Source organism: Sminthopsis crassicaudata, chromosome 3 (genome assembly GCF_048593235.1).
Source record: "Sminthopsis crassicaudata isolate SCR6 chromosome 3, ASM4859323v1, whole genome shotgun sequence".
NCBI classification, from domain to species: Eukaryota; Metazoa; Chordata; class Mammalia; order Dasyuromorphia; family Dasyuridae; genus Sminthopsis; species Sminthopsis crassicaudata.
Window position 1 is genome coordinate 155609144 of NC_133619.1, and position 18711 is coordinate 155627854.

Sequence of the window (18711 nt, forward strand, 5' to 3'; positions counted from 1 at the left end):
TAACTCATATTATTTCTTCAAAATCCTAAATTCTATGCATTTTTTGCAGTTCAATAGTTCAAACTTTTGTGGTTTTCCAGTTTTAGAGTAAAAATGACAGTTTTAAGCAGAAAAAATTGTTAAACATATTTAGTTACTTTATCTTTACATAGAAAGATTAGAATCAAAGCAACAATAAAGTAAGCTGGGAATATAGATTCAAGAAGCTTTAGATTAATATATGAGTTTATACTGTTGTTCATTTGTTCAATTGTTTCCAATTCTTCATTACCCCATGTACCATAGCATGCACCAAGCACTTCTAGCTTTCATTATCTCCTGAAGTCTGTCCAAGTTCATGTTCACTGCTTCCATGACACCACCTTTTCCTTTTGTCTTCAATCTTTCCCAAAATCAGGTTCTTTTTCAATGATATTTGTTTTCTCATTATGTGGCCAAATTATTTAAGTTTCAGTTTCAAATCAATAGGCTCAATGAATTTCTTTAAGTATTGACTGATTTGATCTTCTTGCTATTCAAAGGACTCTCTAAAGTCTTCTCCAGTAGCATAATTCAAAAGTAGCACTCAACTTTCCTTGAAGTCCACCTTTCATGGACAGACATACATCTGAAAAAAACTATAGTTTTGACTATTTTTATCAGCAAGTTTTTTAGTATGCCATCCAGTTTTGTCATAACTTTCTTTCCAAAGAGCAAGTATCTTTAAATTTCATGACTGTAGCTGCTGTCTGCAGGAATCTTTGAGCTAAAGAATATAAAATCTGATATTGGTTCCATCCCTTCTCCTCTATTTGCCAGGAAGTGATAGAACTAATTGCTATGATCTTAATTTTTAAAAATGTTAAGCTTTAAATCAGCTTTTACACTTTTCCATCTCATCAAGCTCTTAATTCTTCTTCATTTCCTCCTGCTAATGTGGCATTATTTGCTTATCTGAGATTGTTGATATTTCTCCTGGCAACCTTAATTCTAACTTTTGATTCATTCATGATTCAACCAATGTTGGCAATTAAATCTCTAATTCCTCTGTCTCTTTGAAAATCTCTTCTACTAATTCTTGGTTTACATATTATTGAAGAGGTAGCTTGCAGAATCTTAGGCATAGCCTTGCTGGCATATGAAATGAACACAATTACTTGGCAATTTCAATATTCCTTGACTTTGTCCTTCTTTAGGAATAGGAATAGGAACTGATCTTTTCCAATCCAGTGCCACTGTTGGGTTTTTCAAGTTTGCTTACATATTGAGTACATATGGTTATCAGTGATGTTAAGATCTTTCTTGTACAAGTGATTCTGTATATTCTTACCATTTCTTTTTAATCTCTTCTAATTCTGTTTTATCATGGCCTTTTTTCATAAATTTCTTTGGTATTTCTAATATTATTGAAGAGATTTCTTGTCTTTCCCATTCTGTCATTTTCTTCTATATCTTTCCATTGCTCATTTAAGAAAACTTCTCTCCTCATTATTCTCTGAAATTTTGAATTCAGTTGGGTATATTTTTCCTTTTTTTTTCTTTCCCTTTCCCTCTTTCCTCAATTATTCACAAAGCCACATCAGATAGCCATTTTACTTCCTTACTCTTCTTTTACTTTAAGATTTCTGTTATTGTTGCCTTCTGTATAACAATAATAATGTGAATTTTTTCCCATAGTTCTTCTGGCACTCTATAGCTAATTCTATAAATTTATCACCTCCACTCCCTATTTATAAGGAATGCTTTTTAGTTTATACCTATCTGGTCTGGTGATTTTCCCTCCTTTATTCAATTTAAGTAAAAATGTTGCAAAAAGAAGCTCATGGCCTGAGCCATAATCAGCTCTAGGTATTATTTTAACTTTATATAGATTTAATCAAAACGTAAATAATCAGTCTGATTTCTATGTATCTTCTATTGATGACCATGTGTATATTTGCCTTTCAGGATGTTGAAAAAAGAATGTTTGCTATTACTAAGGAGTTATTTCCACAAAACTCTACAAGACTCCACAAAAGTCTCTGCCTTGTTTCATTTTGTACTCCAAGGCAAAACTTATCTGTTATTCCAATTAGGTTTAAAGTTCCTCCTTTAGTATTCCAATCCCCTATGATGTATAATGATCACCTTAATTAAATTCACTCACTCAACTCCCTTTACATTCATGGACACCAAAGATGTCAATGTTTAAATTTTCTATCTCCTGTTTGACCAAACCCAGCTTACTTTGGTTCATAGGTCTTACATTGCAGTTTCTTATGCAATAATGATTTTTACAGCATCAGGCTGTCCTTCCCTCACAAGATACAATCAGAGCCGAGCATCCTGTCAGCTTTGATCTAGGTGCCCCATTCTTTCTTGCAGTTACATATAGTTGTTCTCTGCTCTTCCTGAATAGCATGTGCTGGACACTTTCTGACCCAGGGGGCTCATCTTTTGGTATCATATTTTTTAAACATTTTGATACTATCCATGGAATTTTCTTGGCAAAGACACTGGAATAGTTTGCCATTTTTTTTCTCCAATGTACATGGATCTATATTGAGCTCTCAAATGAAAAGAATGACACATAGAGCTGCATTCTTAATATCTTCAGGTTGATGTATTGAAGGAAGAGATTGCTTACTGTCAAATTTTTTCTTTTGGCTTTTATCGGTGATAGAATATCAGATAATGATTCAAATTTTCTGATTCTTTTTTTTTCCATAAATGCTCACAGCTGTATGAGGTAGTATTTAATTTTTTCAATAGATTGAAGATATATTCAATGAAGCATTTCCTCCAAAGGTACAGATCACAAGACACTCATGTCCTCTTCTCTCCCTATTTATTGTTTTTATTTTCCTATAAATCATTTATGCCCCATGTACTCTAAATCTACCTCTAGTTATCTTGATATTATGAATGCTAACTTGACATATAAGCTATCCTCTGGATGTCCCTCATTCTTACCATAGGATTATTCCCCTTTTTCTTTTCCTGTGCAAAAGCTTTCTTAGGACAAATTTTAGACCCTTTCTCTTAGACAATTAATAGATGGTGATAATTTATAGCCTCCTCATGTCCATTATATGCCTTTCCAAATCCTCTTTATTCTTTGTTGATTCTGGAATTCCATGACAAATATAATATCAATAGCAGAATTGTCTTTTCAATTGTTTTTAGTCACATCTGACTCTTTGTGACCCCATATGGGTTCTTCTTGGCAGAGATACTAGAACAATTTGCAACTGAGGTAATTGAGGCAATCCAGATTAAGCAACTTGCCTAGTGTCATACAGCTAGTAACTATCTAAGGCCAAATTTTAAATCAGATTCTTTGAACTTCAGGGTCAACATTTGCTATCATTTCCCCAACAGAAAAATACATCTTTTTAATAAAAGAGACACTTTTGTTTCCCAAAGGCAATGAAATATTTTTTCTTCTTCAATTCTGGATCAATCACTGCCCATTAACAAAGTTTATTTGGCTTACTTCCATGACTTGTTTAATCATCTGCATATTATATAGATTGGGTAACCGGTATTCCTTATCTATTTTTTCCTAGCATATCCAGGGAAATCAATATTTTTTGAGTGACTATGAATATCTTTATAAATTACAGGATTTGATGAAATCAGAAGAGTGCAATCCTCACATAACAATATCTGGAAAATCTTACTTTCTTTAGGGGATTTTTCTTCCATTTAAACCATACTGTGGACATGCTCTATCTCATGGACATGTTGGACATGGCTTCTTTTATGCCTTAATGACAAAGGTTATCTCTGCTGTAATTTCTTTCAAGCACTGTTATACAGTAATGACAACTGCATTGGGAGACACTTTAATGAAGCCTTTATATGGTAGCTTTTGTCCTACTGAATCAATTTTTTAAAAATTAACAATAAGTACAATGGAATCTTGTATTTATTATAAATCTAAGTCAAATGTATGACTTTCCCTATATTTGATTTATTGCACTATATCATCTGCAAAATCTCACTTGCTCCCTATTCATTCCTTCACTGATGATGCCCTCAGTTTTTGTAGATTATTCAATTTTTGAGATAAAAATGCATGCATATATAGGTCAGTATTATCATTCTATTTATTATTTTTTTTTTGGCAGGAGAGGGGATATAAGACCCAAGGCATTTCTTAGGACTGGTACATAGAGCTAACATTATTTCTATTATATCTGTAAGAAGACTGAGGCTTGTACAAAATTAGTTATCCAAGAAAACACAGCTAGGGGAAACTATTTGGTGTAGTGGATAGAGCACTAGCCCTGAAGTCAGGAAGACCTGAGTTTAAATCTGATCTCAGACACTTAACACTTCTTGGCTATGAGACCCTGGGCATCTCACTTAACCCCAATTATCTCAGGGGGAAAAAAGTAAAAGAAAACACAGCTATAAATTAATAGCTGAGTCTTGAACCTATGCTCTGACTTCTTATCTTTCTACTATTATACTGCCTCTGTACCTGTGATCCATGACAGCTATTCATAAGATCACATTGGTCTCACAGAGGTAGATCTATAAGGCACTTCAGGAAATATCTAGTTCAATCCTTTCATATTACAAATGAGGAAACCGAGGTCCAAGGAGATCATGTTACATTCCCAAGAGCATTCATATAGTAAGCATCTCAGGCAGTATTTGAACCCAGGTCTCCTGACTTTAAAGGCTTTAAAGTTTTTCCACTTTATCTGACTACTTCTTAATACTAGGTCTCTTTAAATATGATCATTTTTTTCCCCCTGAGATCTGATCTCACCACTAAAAGAATCTATTATTTAATTACAAAAACCGTTAAGGACATTAAGTAACTCAAACTTTTTTTGTGATAAATATGCACTCAGATAATTATTTATAACATATAAAAACTTTTGAATTTTAGAATTAGAACAGACACTGGTAAGTTATATAGGATAATTTTCTAACTTTAGAGATAAAGAAAACTGAGTTTTACTTAAAAAAAAAGTCAATGATTTGCTAATAAGTGCTAATAAGTGACACCATCAGGACTATCACCTAGATCTCTTCATTTGAAGTACAAATTGCTATTGATCTACAATTAATAGGGATAGAAGTAGTTACAGTGACAGGGATAGGAAAGGAAAAGACCTGTAATTTCACTGATATTGAGAAATCCAAAATAAGAAAGCTTTCTATACCATAGTGTGCTCTCCTTATTAGAAGCTTAGAGATTTGAACCAATATGTATCAGAAGCAGAACCTGAATCCGGATCCTGCTGGCTTTGAAGCCAACTCTCTATACACTAAACAAGCCTCTAAAAGATACTGCTTCAAATTTTTGAAATAATTCTTTTTTTTTCCTAATATTTTCATGAATGCTCTCCTCTCAAAGCCCTTCTTCCACATAACAGTAGCTAATGTTTATATGGAATTTTAACTTTTTCAAAGTGTTTTACATGTGATTCAACTTAATTTTCCTAACAGTATTGTAAAGTAGATATTATATGATTTTTCCATTTTACAAATGAGGAAACTGAGGCTTATGGAGAGATTAAATGATTTGCTTGGGATCAAACATCTAGTCTCACATGACATTCTGTCTTATTGATTCCAAATCTAGAACTTAATTAGGTCATCTATCTGCTTGAGGAAGCTGGTTACAACTTTCTTATTCCTTGCTTTCTGTAATGAATATCAGAGTGAGTTACTTTACTTTCCCACTTTCCTACAAACAAGTTCGGTCAATTGGTCTGCTCTGTTCTGCTCTAGGTTGCTAAACTTCCTCAAGAAAAATTTTTAAATGAGTCCTAGTATTGATTGACTTCTGATCATTGTTCTCAAAGACAATGTGTCACTGTAAAACTGCTAGAAACATTTCAAAACTCTTTTAAAAAAGGGTGCCTTCCTAATGCACTCGGTTTGAGAAAAAGTAATGAAGCCATATCAGAAACATATCTTATGCACTCATTAGGAGTTTTAGAGGATTAGTGGATAGAATTGATTCATTTTTAATTCTGTCAATTTAGTGATATTTCTATTCTTAAAAAGATTTTTTTTTGAAATTTCAAAAATTATCCTATCTTTATCAGACTTTCTTGCAATTCTGATAATGTAATTGCTTTCTGTAATAATTTTCCCTGTTCTAGCTCTACAAACGTATCCATATCAGGAGGAGCAACAACTTCAAAATAGCAGCACAATGACCATTTGAATATCAGTCTGCCATATTAGAAAGTTTGAGGAAAATACCTTAGTTGCAACTCCTAGAATAGGAATGATAAAAACAATGCTGAAAATAAGAGAATATATTTTTAGGTTTCCCCTTTCAAATTTTTTTTTTGGTTTAGAATATGTGTATTTACTCTGAAGGACCACTTCACAGCTATCAAATTGGGATAACAGAAAACAAAAATGATGAATGTTGGAGAAGATGTGGGAAAATCAGGACACTAATGCATTATGAGTGGAGTGGTGAACTTATTCTAGAAAACAACTGGGAACCATGCCCAAAGGGCTATAAAACTGTATACTCCCTTTGGTCCAGCAATACCATTACTTGGTCAGTAACCTAAAGAGATCATAAATAAAGAAAATGTATAAAAACATTTATAGAAGTTCTTTTTGTGATATTAAGGAATCAGAAATGAAGGGCATGCCCTTCAACTGGAGGATGGGTGAACAAGATGTGATATATGAATTTAATGGAATACTATTATGCAATTAGAAATGATGAGCAGGATGATTTCAGCAAAACCTGGAAAGATTAACAAACTGATGCTGGATGAAGTGCACAGAAGCAGAAGAATATTATACATAGTAACAACACTGTGTGATGATTAACTATGATAGATTTAGCTCTTCTCAGCGATACAATGATCCAAGAAAATTCCAAAAAACTCATGATGGAAAAAGCTATCCATATCCAAAGAAAGAACTATGGAGTCTGAATACATATGGAATCATATTACTTTCACATTATTTTGTTTTTTACTTTCTTTCTTTCTCATGATTTTCCCTTTTGTTCTGATTCTTTTTTCACAACATGATTAACAAGAAAATGTTTAACATGTACATGGATAATGTATATCAGATTGCTTATTGTCTGGGAGAAGAAGGAGGGAAGGGGAAAAATATGGAACTCAAAATTCTTACAAAAATGACTGCTGAAAACTATCTTCACATATAACTGGAAAAATTAGACTACTATAAAGAAAATAATATGTGTACATAATAGCATATTTGTATATGTGTGTAGATATATATATATATATATCTATATGTGTGTAGATATATATATATATATATCTACACACATACACAAATATATATACACATATATATACATATATACATATATATACGTATATATGTATGTATACATATATAGAGAGACTTAAATTTATATAGATATAGATACATACACATTCAATATTTTTTAAGGTTTAGTATAGTTTTAAGTTGTTAAAGGTTAAAACTATTCTAAAATTTTGGGGCATAATATGTGTATATATGAAAACCTTAATACTACCCCTCCACATCTCATTGACCCTTTTGATACATTTAGAAAATGAATAAAACAATTATAAGAATATATCAAATACTTTGAGAATTTTAAACTTTAACTAGGGAAGTTTAACTAAAAAGTACTTTACCCAGATCTTTCTAAAGCTGCTGTCAGTGAATGGTATCAGAAAAAACTACCTGCTGCTTTAGAGGGCTTTCTGACATAAAATTGACATATAAATCACTTAAGTCCTTGTTACATGTCAGATAGCACTAGCAGCTTTCAAGGAGCTTTTTCTTTTTTGCTAGAGCAGGAAGCAAGAAACAAAGAGAGAGAGGAAGAGACAGAGAGAGAGGAAGAGACAGGAGACAAAGAGACAGAGAAGTGAAGAAAAAGAGAGTGAGTGAGTAAGAAAGAGAGAGACAGACAGAAGCAGATTCAGACAGAAAAGGAGGGAGGGGGGAAGAGAGAAAGAGAGAAAAGAGACAGGGAGATAGAGAGAGACAGAAACAGAAACAGAGACAGAGAGAGAGAAAGAGAGAGAGACAGAGAAGAAAACAGAGTTGGAAACAGAGAGACACACAGAGAGGACAGATATAGCAAAGGCTAATAGCAGACCACCTAAGAATGGTGCTTTTTGTGAAATTCTCAGTTTTTGTTTTGTCATTACTAAATATTCTTTCATCAGAATGCTTACTATTCCTCTATCTTTTAATGTTGTATTATAAGTCTTTCAGGAAATACTGAGTCATAAGATACAAAATGTCATTCATAAAATGACCAAGATATAATACTTGGAAAAGGGGCCAACATGCTTATCCTTCAAACTTCTAGTCTTCTACTCTCTACTTCAAGTACTAATATGAGAAACAGAATCCTTAATGTGTTATTGTTATTATAAATTCATATGAATAAATACCCATTCTTATAACATCCAAATTATTTAAGTTTTAAAAACAACCAAGTTTGGGAGGAATTTGAGTCATTCTCCTCTTGTGTCTTTTTTTCTTTTTGATAACTTCTACATCAACATCGATTTTATAAATATTAGCAATATTACAATCATTTAGCTTATCTTAGTCAGGAAATGGAGAAAAATCCTTATGCATTTCTTCATTTGAGGTAAATTGATCCTTCCAGGAATCCTAACCTCATATCCATATACATGCATGCCTATAGGATTTGCCAGTGGATATAGTTTATATCATATAGGTAATTACTCTGACATGTAAATAATGACAGATGAAGAGTACCCAATAAATTTAGCATCAAAACTCTGGAGTTTCCAGAAGTTGTTTTTAGCTTCTCATCCTGTAAGCTTATATATTTACCATGTTGAGGAAAACTAACTAGCCACGCTATACATATTGCTCTTCAAAAAATACCTTGGACATTCTCCAAGAGATACTGTAGATTTAAAGATTAAAGAAGTAAGCCAAGCAATTCCAAGTGTTAAAAATGATGAATCTCCAAGTTAGTCAGTTATAAGAAAAGGAAATTGCTTTCCATCAGAGTAAGGCTATGACGAGCATGGATAGAAAATGGAGGAAATAATCAAATTAAAAAACACACACACAAATGTATGTTTATGGGATGGAATGAAAATTGTGATTAAAAATAAGCATGAATGAAATGTATAGTATAAAGAAAATTTCTTTCTTCCTGTTTCAATAGTTCTTTACTTTTCCTGTCATTTAACATGAGATAGCAGAAATAAGGAAATGGATGCCTAATTTATAAAAAGAAGGAGGAGAAGGAAGAAGAGGAGGAAGAGAAGGAATAGGAAGAGGAGGAGGAGGGGAAGGAATAGGAAGAGGAGGAAGAGGGGAAGGAATAGGAAGAGGAGGAGGAGGCGTTGTATAATAGTATATAATTCATAAATCGTTAAATAGCAAATTGAATGACATGTGTTATCACTCTCATTTCCATAATTCTTTTAGGTTCATTTTAGCAATGTAGTTTTGAGAAATGTGTGTTGTTATCCATTATGGCAAATACATGGAATTTATTGTTAATGCTCTCTCCAAAAAACAAAACAAAATAAAACAGTGTGGACTTTAAAATTATGGCAGTAGAATGCAAATTTGGTATGACTTATTAGGTTTTAAGTATTAGTTCAAAAAAAAAATCACATATCTGAAACACCTCATTATGAAGTCCTTATACTCTAAAAGTTAGTCACCAGATGATCAAGGTTTTTTGAACCATGAAACACTAGATACATTGCAATGAGCAACCATAGGTGCTGCTACACTAAAGGTATGAAAATCTCCATGTCCATGAAATCATGAATCATTCATATATGGAAATAAGTGTTGTTTAGAATAAAATTAACAAAAAAATAAAAATAAATGGAAATATTATATTTCTAATAGCTAACAAAATTACACCTAATAATTGTTAATGCACACAGGCACTGCTATAATGAGTACAGGACTGTAGTGTCAAGAAGAAATAATGAATTAAAAGCCACATAATTTGGACTGATTATATTGGTAAGTTTGTTCCTTCTGAAAATGAAATGAGTAGTCATTTTATGTTGAAGTGCCAATTATTTGAGTAAAAACAAAAATCAAGCATTTCCATCTGTCAAGTTGTAGATATTTGATTATTTTCTATATTATTTTCTCTCTAATTTTAATCAAATGAAATATATTTCTAATAAACCAATTTATGAAGTTAATTTACATAACACAATATATCTAAATAAAAAAACATTTAAAGAAGGCTGTATCTCTGTAGCTAAATGATAATATCTACAAGCTGTGGCAAGTCAATTCCTACAATTTTCACTTACTAGAATTACTGCTGTCATCCTTGGTTCCGTCGAGAGCTCCATCGGGGTGCATTTGCAAGTAGTAACCTTGCCTGCAATATAACCTGGTCACTATACCCTTGAGCTGGGGATCTGAAAGGCAAACACAGTTTACAGTAAGCCTCACAATGTTATAGTATAATATATTCATTTTATTACTTTTGTATTTCATTATCATTATTATTAATAATATTTTGGTAGAGCATTCAACAAAAGCAGTATTTGTAGTGTTTTCCAAGATTTCTGGAGCCATTAACATATTAACATAATAATTTATCATAGAATAACAGTGTTAGAGCTATAAGGTCTTTAAAAGTGAATAAAATCAACTTCCTTCCTTTGCAGAATAGGAAAAAAAAACACATACACAAAAAAAACTGAAGACAAGAGAGATCAAGAGTCTTGATCATGATATAAATCTAATAATTTATCAAAGGCAAGATTTAAATCCAGGATTTCTGAAAAAGAAAGGAATTTTTTTTTTATAGAACACACATTTCATAGCAATTTTTTCAAATGAGAAATAAGATTTATTTTCCTAATTTGAGTAACTATCTGCCCCTTTTCACATATTTGTTTCTAATGTTACCTTGCTCCATGTTAATCTGAACAATACAAAGAACATTCTTTAAAAGGGATTCTATTACTATTTTTAAAACTGCTGATTTTTCAAAATAAAAATAAAGAACAAATTATAATCGGAAAATCCCTACTAAAATTTCCATATTTGATGTGAATTTAGGATTGAATTACACCACCATGTGTCCTTTAAAGCATATCATCTTAATCTTTGGCAGTAGAGTCCATCTTGATCTCTGTTATACTCTTTCATGATATTCAGGCTATATCAATATAATGTCTTCTTTATGCTATCAATGGGCAATTTGTGGTCAGTATTGCAAGATGCTTATGAAAAAAAATTGACAACTTCTGATGCAATTTCCTTCTAGTAATACACAAATACTTAGGTGGGGAATATTATAAAATATAAAATAAGGAACAGAAAGGTTAAAATTAGTTAAAGTGGAAATCACATTCAGAGCCCAGGGAGATATAAAAAGAGGAAGAAAGAGGAATGAAGGACTAGAATACTTCCTTATAGGATCAGATTTTGGTGTGATGACTCATTGAAAAAATAGCATCTGTAATATCCCAATACATTGTGATGGCAGCTGTTACCTTCTTGCTAAAAGTAAAAAATGTTCCTTTGAAAAATTACTTTTTGCATCTTAGTTTTCACATTCTACTTTCTATCTACTTAGTAGTCAAAGTGCAGTGACGCAGCAGCCCAAACATTAGATAACATGGGTATCACAATGCTAAATACTCTGAACTCTAAATACCATCAAAATGTGGTCCATGGATATGAATGTGATCTCAAATGATTAAAATATTTTACAAAACAATTTTGAAATGTATAATCTGATTTTGATGTAAAGAATTACAAATCCATATAAGCAGAACACATGAGTGAATTGCTCCAAATTATGTTTTAGAGACTTTATTTCTCATTTATTATAATTGTCTGACTGAAGATGGCATTTACATCCTCATCAAAAAAAGAGTTTTATCTAGCAACCTGAAATAAATCAATATTTGATCATTTGATAAGTCTTTTTGCATAATAGTAGTCTTACAAACTAGTATCAAAATCAGCTGTCCTGTATAAGAACACATGTATATGAAAATTCAAAATAATATAGTAATAATTCTAATTTTTAAAATTTTACTGTTAGGAATCGATTGCCGTATATTCATCTTACTGTAATAAATTATTAACCCAATAGCAACATCTTAAGAAGGTCAATTAATTGAAATGTTGCAGTTCAGGAATATTTTATTGAAAATAGTACTTAATATGAATATACTCTCTTACATTTATATCATTTTTGATACTTAGATATTTTGGTGCCAAATTAATGGGAAAAGAAACTACATGTAGGATTTCTGTTTATCCAAGAAACATGAGAAGAGTTATAATGAATAATCATTTCTTAGCAGTGGAAGTTTTGACTTTATCCACTTCTAAATCCTGTAACATTTTACCTACCTCTATTCTGTCTGATTGCATTTAAGTAGGTCATCCTCACAGCTAGATTAAAAAAAAAAATACATCTATAGGTCAACCTCCCACATTTCAAAAGCACTACAAAAACACATTGGCTTAGCCACTCTTATTTTTCCAGCTTATCTCGTTACTAGTATGGTGTAAAAATGTAATTAAATTCTTATAGCAACAGACTGGACCAAACATGAACTTTGAATTAACTAAATTAAAATATCTTAGAATATTTTTTGTTTTGTTTATACTAAGAACCAAGTAACTGAAAATATGAAAACTAAAAACAATAAAATATCATCTTAAGGTTTGTGTGTATATGTGTGTGCTTTTAATAATCCACAAGTAATAATAATAATAAGGTAATGAACTTTTAGTCTAAGAACCACAGTTCAAATCCATTCATTACTATTTACTATCAGAGTAATATCTAATGCCTTTGATGTTCCTTTTCTTCAACTATGAAAAAAGGAAGCCTAAGGAGTTGACCTCTGAAAATCCCAACTTTAAATTATTTGATCCTCTTCTCAAAGTTTACCTCAATTGACTCTACTAAAATCTTACTGTCCAGAGTCTTCCTCCATACTTTTTTTCAAGGAATTATAATAGGAAAGTAAAAAAGAACTCACTAAAATCTTTAATATTCTATCCAAATTTCTTTTCAGCCTAAAAATTACTGTCCAAACTGGGTCACAAATTGAAGAAATTTGTTTATCATTAGTCCAAATAATTTAGTGTCCTCAAATTCCACTTTGTTATCATACACAGGAAATGAAGACTCCAAACTAAAACTAAAGAACTGGAGAGAAGCTAATTTTTCCTTTTATCAAATGCAGCCTACATGATTCAATTTTGGTGCTGTAGCTCCTGAAAAAAAAAAAAAACTATTATAATTAGGATAGAGTCCTACTGGAATTCTTTTCTGCTCTCCTATGCCAGACAATTCCTACAGAGTTAAAAAAAATAACAATAATAAAATGCTTTTGTTCGAATTTACTTTGATTTCTTCATTAAGAGCTAGAATTGAAGTATTTTGGAACCAGGCATACCAGAAGACATTCTTGCCTTCTATTTTAGAATAGTATGAAGTGTGCAAATAAAAATGAAATAAGAAAAGGGAGATTTGGGTGCTTGTTTTGTTTGGTGTTATAATGAGAAGACCTGTTTACAATTATAACTTAAAAACTGAGGAATTAATGTATGTCAGCTAGATGACTCAGTGGATAAATCATTGAGCCTGGACTTAGGAAGTCTTTAGTTCAAATCCAGCCTCATGTATTTACTAGCTATGATTCTGGGCAAGTTATTGAGGCAACATTTGCCATACACTTAAGAAAGAGATGGCAAACCACTCTGCTACTTATGCCAGGAAAACCCCATCCATAACGACACTACTGAAATGGCCAAACAATAGTAATATAAGCCAAGTTTTCTACAGACACCTTTTGACTCAGTTAAACTCAAGATGGAAATCCAGGCAAGAAAGGTTTGTGAGAAAAATTAAAAGCTTAACAGTGGAAAGGAGGAGAAAATATCTATGGCAATCACTATTGCTTTAGATGCAAAAAAAGTTACAATACCAGGGAAATATAGTATATAGAGCTAGAGAATATCTTAGCTTGTTTCCAAACAACTTACCAAGATAATTCAGAAAATTTAATCATCCTCATCAATGGAGGGACTTTCTATACTTGTTCCCCACACTAATAGATATCAAGTTGGAGGTAAAAAGGGAAAAAAATAGCCAACAAAAATTAATGTCTTAAAGAACATCACTTAGTAGATTGAAAGTTTTGTCTGGATTCCCTGCAGATTTGTTTTCAAATTCTTCCTCATTTAATCTTACTGGTCACGTGGCCCTACACAAGTCATTTGAGTTCTAGATGCCTCAGGCAGTCCCCTAGAAGCTTCCTAACTCTTCTATATAGATTTTAATTAGCACCAAAAGAATTACATACATGCTCCCAGAAATTAGGTTGGGAAATACTAGGGACAGTGCTGGAACTAGGAATTTGTATATCTAAGACAACTCTAACAATATATGTAGCAAACAGAATGAAATGAGATGTCATTTGAAGGGAAAGATGGGAGGAAATTCAGTGTACAGTATGATATCCTTAAGTAATCATGCCTTCTGGTAGCTCCCATTTCAACTGGTTATTCTTGACAATTAGGATTTAAACATTGTTTTTTGCTGTCATTTTTAAAAATAGTGCTAAAAGACTAAGTTATAAAAATTCTGTATATCTAAATTCAATGCCCTCTAAATACAGTCTCCTTAAATACAGCCTTTTATCCTGCTTTATGGCCAGTAGTTGAGGGTAACATAATTCTTGCTGCTCAGGAAAATAAAATATAATCTGAAACACAATTATGATAAGTATGGAAATATTAAGGAGAAAGGTGATTATTCCTCAGCTGAGAAATCAAAATTTTCCTACTTGACTGTGAATTACAACACTTTTTAAAGTAGGTTATCATTTTACAACCTTATGGAGGATATCTAATTCAAAGATGACCAGACATTGACAGTGAATCAGAATGGGGGAAGTAGTTTCGAGATTAGTGATTGAGATTGGACCATAAAAGAAAACAATTATACAGTAAAAGTGGAAATTAGTAAATATTCATTAAAATGTCTTAAAGGAAAATATCAAGGAGATGAGGACTATAAAAGATATGAAGAAAATTCAAAAAATCAAAAAGATTTTGATAGTGTATTTTTTTCTTAGTCTTTTCAGTCATTTATGACTCTTTGTGATCCCATTTGGGTTCTTCTTGGCAAAAATACTGAGTGGTTTACTATTTCCTTCTCCAACTCACTTTTTAGATGAGGAAACTGAGACAAACAGGGTTAAATGACTTGCTTAGGGTCACATAGCTATTAACTATTGGAGGGTGGATTTGAACTTTAAATTAACTAGATTAGTCTTCTGACTCTTAGCCCAGCATTCTATCTACTGTGCCAACTAGATGCCTGTAGCCTATTTCTATAAAAAGAGAAAACACTTAATCCTGGGAAGATTATTCAGTATTTAAATAGTTGGCAACATAATGAGTTGTATAGTAAATTATAGAAAAGGAAAGAGGATCATTGCCTTTATATATTGCAGAGAAGAGTTTTGTAACCAAGAATCTTAGTCTAATTAAAGCATCTACATAGAATAACACTGTGATTGTCAACAAAGAAATCTGATTCAATTCATCAAGGGTTACATTTTTCTTCTTTGCAAAAACCAAAGCTAAGTTTGTGGAAGCAATAAGGGTAACCTACAGAAAAGTGCTCTGAGATGAGGAGGGTCTTCATTGTACAGACTGTAGAAAGTTTGCTTTTTCCTTATAGGAAAAGACTATAGAAAAATAGGGAAAGAACTATGAATATAATTTGGCTAGAAAATATTATATATTAGAAAGTTTATTGTGATTATTTTTTAAAGTCATATAAGGACAAAGAAGTAAGATGACCATGGGAATACAGAAGGGTGGGTATGTGTGGAGAGAAGGAGAGAGGGAGAGGAGGAAAGAGAAGGAAAGAAAGGGAAGAGAAGACAGAGGGAGAGAGAAAGAGAAAGAGAAAAGCAAAATTAATGTTGATAACAATAATGATAAAAACTAGCAGTTATATAGCACCTACTGTTTCAAGCACTGTTGTAAATATTTTACAGATATTACAAGCCTTATCTCATTTAACCCCCAAAACAATCTTGCAATATAGGAAATATAACTACCTCATTCTAAAGTTGATAAAACTGAGGCAGAAATTAAGTGATTTGCCTGAGATGACATAGCAACTAAGTGTATGAGACTGGATTTTGACTCCGTTTTTCCTGACTCCAGGCCGGGAACTCAGTCATTAAGTTACTTAGTTGGAATATAAAAACAATTAACAAAGCAGGCACTAAGTATTATTTGATAGACTATTTTATATATATATATATATATATATATATATATATATATATATATATATAATCTCTTACTTTTTATCATTATAAAGGTGAACTGGTCGAATGTGAAAAAGAATAGAAAGATAAATGTGAGGATTAATTATATCATATGCAAGAAAACTGAATGTGTATATATATAGAGATATATATATATATACACACACACACACACATATATATACACATATATACATACACATATACATGCATATTGCTAAAGTATCTAGAAATATAGGCACCAATAGGCATGTATGTGGTTTAGAGATCGAGGTGGTTTAGAGATCAAGGTAGAATATATGAATACTTCAGTCAATATTTCTGAAAAGATAATGGGGCCAAATGATATATAACCAGCTAGATTATATTTATCTTCTATGGATGCATAAGGATAAGACTATAAAAGATCAAAGTAGAAATTTTTATTTCCTCAGTACAGTCTGCAATGCAGCAGAATGCATAGAAAAGAGAAATTTATGTTTACCAAGCAATCAATGGAATTAACAACAAAGACAAATGTCCTGAGGGAATCCTTGACAACTGAAAAGTAGAATTTAGGAATTGACTGATAGCATTCTACTTGTGAATGGGTACTAAGAGAATCAGATCCAAAAAAGGTGAGGAGCAATACAGGTGCAGTCCAAATAATGTACCATATCAAATAGCCAACTTGGAGGAAAGACACTCATTGGATCAGTCAGTTTACCAATATGGACAAACCTGAAAATAATGGAAGTAACTAATTAAAGCTAATCAGCTTTAAGTACATAGATATAGATATGTGTGTGTATACATATATATGTATTTTTAACATTTAGTTTAAATCTTGGGTTCCAAATTCTCTCCTTTTCTCTAATCCTTCACATTCAATGACAAGGTAAATCAATATGACACCAATTATCATGTAAAATAATTTTCCATATTAGCCATGGTGCCAAAAAATGAAAGGAAACAAAGTAGAAGTATGATTCAGTCTGCACTCACAGTTCATCAGTTCTCTCTCTAATATTGGATGGCGTTTTTATCATGAATCCTTTGGAATAGTTGGGGATCATAATGTTTATGTTTAAAGCAGCAGCATCTTTCAAATTGATCATCATTACAATATTGTTGCTTCTGCGTACAATGTTTTCTTAGCTCTAGTAATTTCAGTTTGCCTCAGTTCATGTAAGTCTTCCCAGGTTTTTTGAAACCATTTATCTTATCATTTTTAAAAACATAATAATATTCCATTACAATCATATACCACAACTGGTTCAGTCACTCTTCATATATAATTAATTTTGAACATTATTTTCAAGATTATGTTAGTCTTAAATAAGGACCCATCCATGATGTTTCTTCAGATAGAAAATTATGGGAAAACACTGTTATTCTGTTTCACAAGGATAACAGAAGAATAAAATAGGCAAACTATAAGCTACCAACATAAGATCACACCAATTCTGTAATTTCTTTGTTTTCTGTTAATTTCCAGATCATATGAAATGTAATAAGTAATATCATTTAGTGTATAATCTAGATAACAATTAAAATACATAAGTTTCAAAGAAAAAGAAATATTACAATAACTTAAGATGCTTTATGGAGCATTGAAGGAATAACAATGATAAGAGTTACACAAGATGAGAATGCTTGTATAGATTATGATTTGAAGTACAGACAAAAAATACCCACATGAATGAGTTAATAAATCCAAAGAATATCTTCCTTGCTGATTTATAACTAACTATCTTTACAACAGAGATGTTTAATTGTTCCTTGAATACCCTACACCTAGAACAGTGTGAACATTTCAAAAGAAATTCTTAATTTGTCTTAAGGACACATACCTTGTGACGAATCATTTAACCTTTCTGAATGAGAAGCAACTTTCTAAGACTTATTATTATTCTCTACTGCAGAGAGCACAACTTAGTTGGCTGGCCATGTAGTTCAAAAGTCAAATGTGTGCTTGCCAAAAAGACTATTTTATGGAGGGGCAAATGCTCACATGATAGTAAGAATAAGCAAGAAAAGCACACTCACAAGGTCTTAAGAACTTTAGAATTGATAGCATGAAATGGGAGACACTGGCATAAAACTGCCAGCATGAGATGCCTCCATCAGAGAAGGTGTTTACTTTACAGAAGTAAGCAAGGTAGAATTGAAATGGCTCAAAGGAAGTGTAAGTTGCACCAAGTTAGAGAAAAATCCAACCCAAATGTTTGTATGGATTATTTGTGCCTGATCTCTGGCACAACATTTTGAGATTATACAGGTTTGATCAGTCATAGTCAGTCACACTCTAACTTAATTCTAATATAATGATGTCATTTTTGGTCCTCCGAGAAAATGAAGGATAACAACCAAAGACATAGTTCAAATTACAGATTTCTTGTGCCTTACAAATCTGGAGACACACAATATAGCATCATAGATATAGAGCTAGAATTCAGAAACCATC

General features: G+C 31.8%; 1 protein-coding gene across 2 annotated transcripts in view; it reads right to left on the minus strand.

Moving 5' to 3' along the window:
• Nucleotides 1-18711, minus strand: part of FGF14 (fibroblast growth factor 14) — a 774907-nt gene that overhangs the window by 182490 nt on the left and 573706 nt on the right. For both annotated transcript variants that reach the window (XM_074299470.1, XM_074299469.1), the window contains exon 2: nucleotides 10245-10355. In XM_074299470.1, the coding sequence (XP_074155571.1) occupies nucleotides 10245-10355 (111 nt within the window). The remainder of the gene's footprint in view (nucleotides 1-10244; nucleotides 10356-18711) is intronic.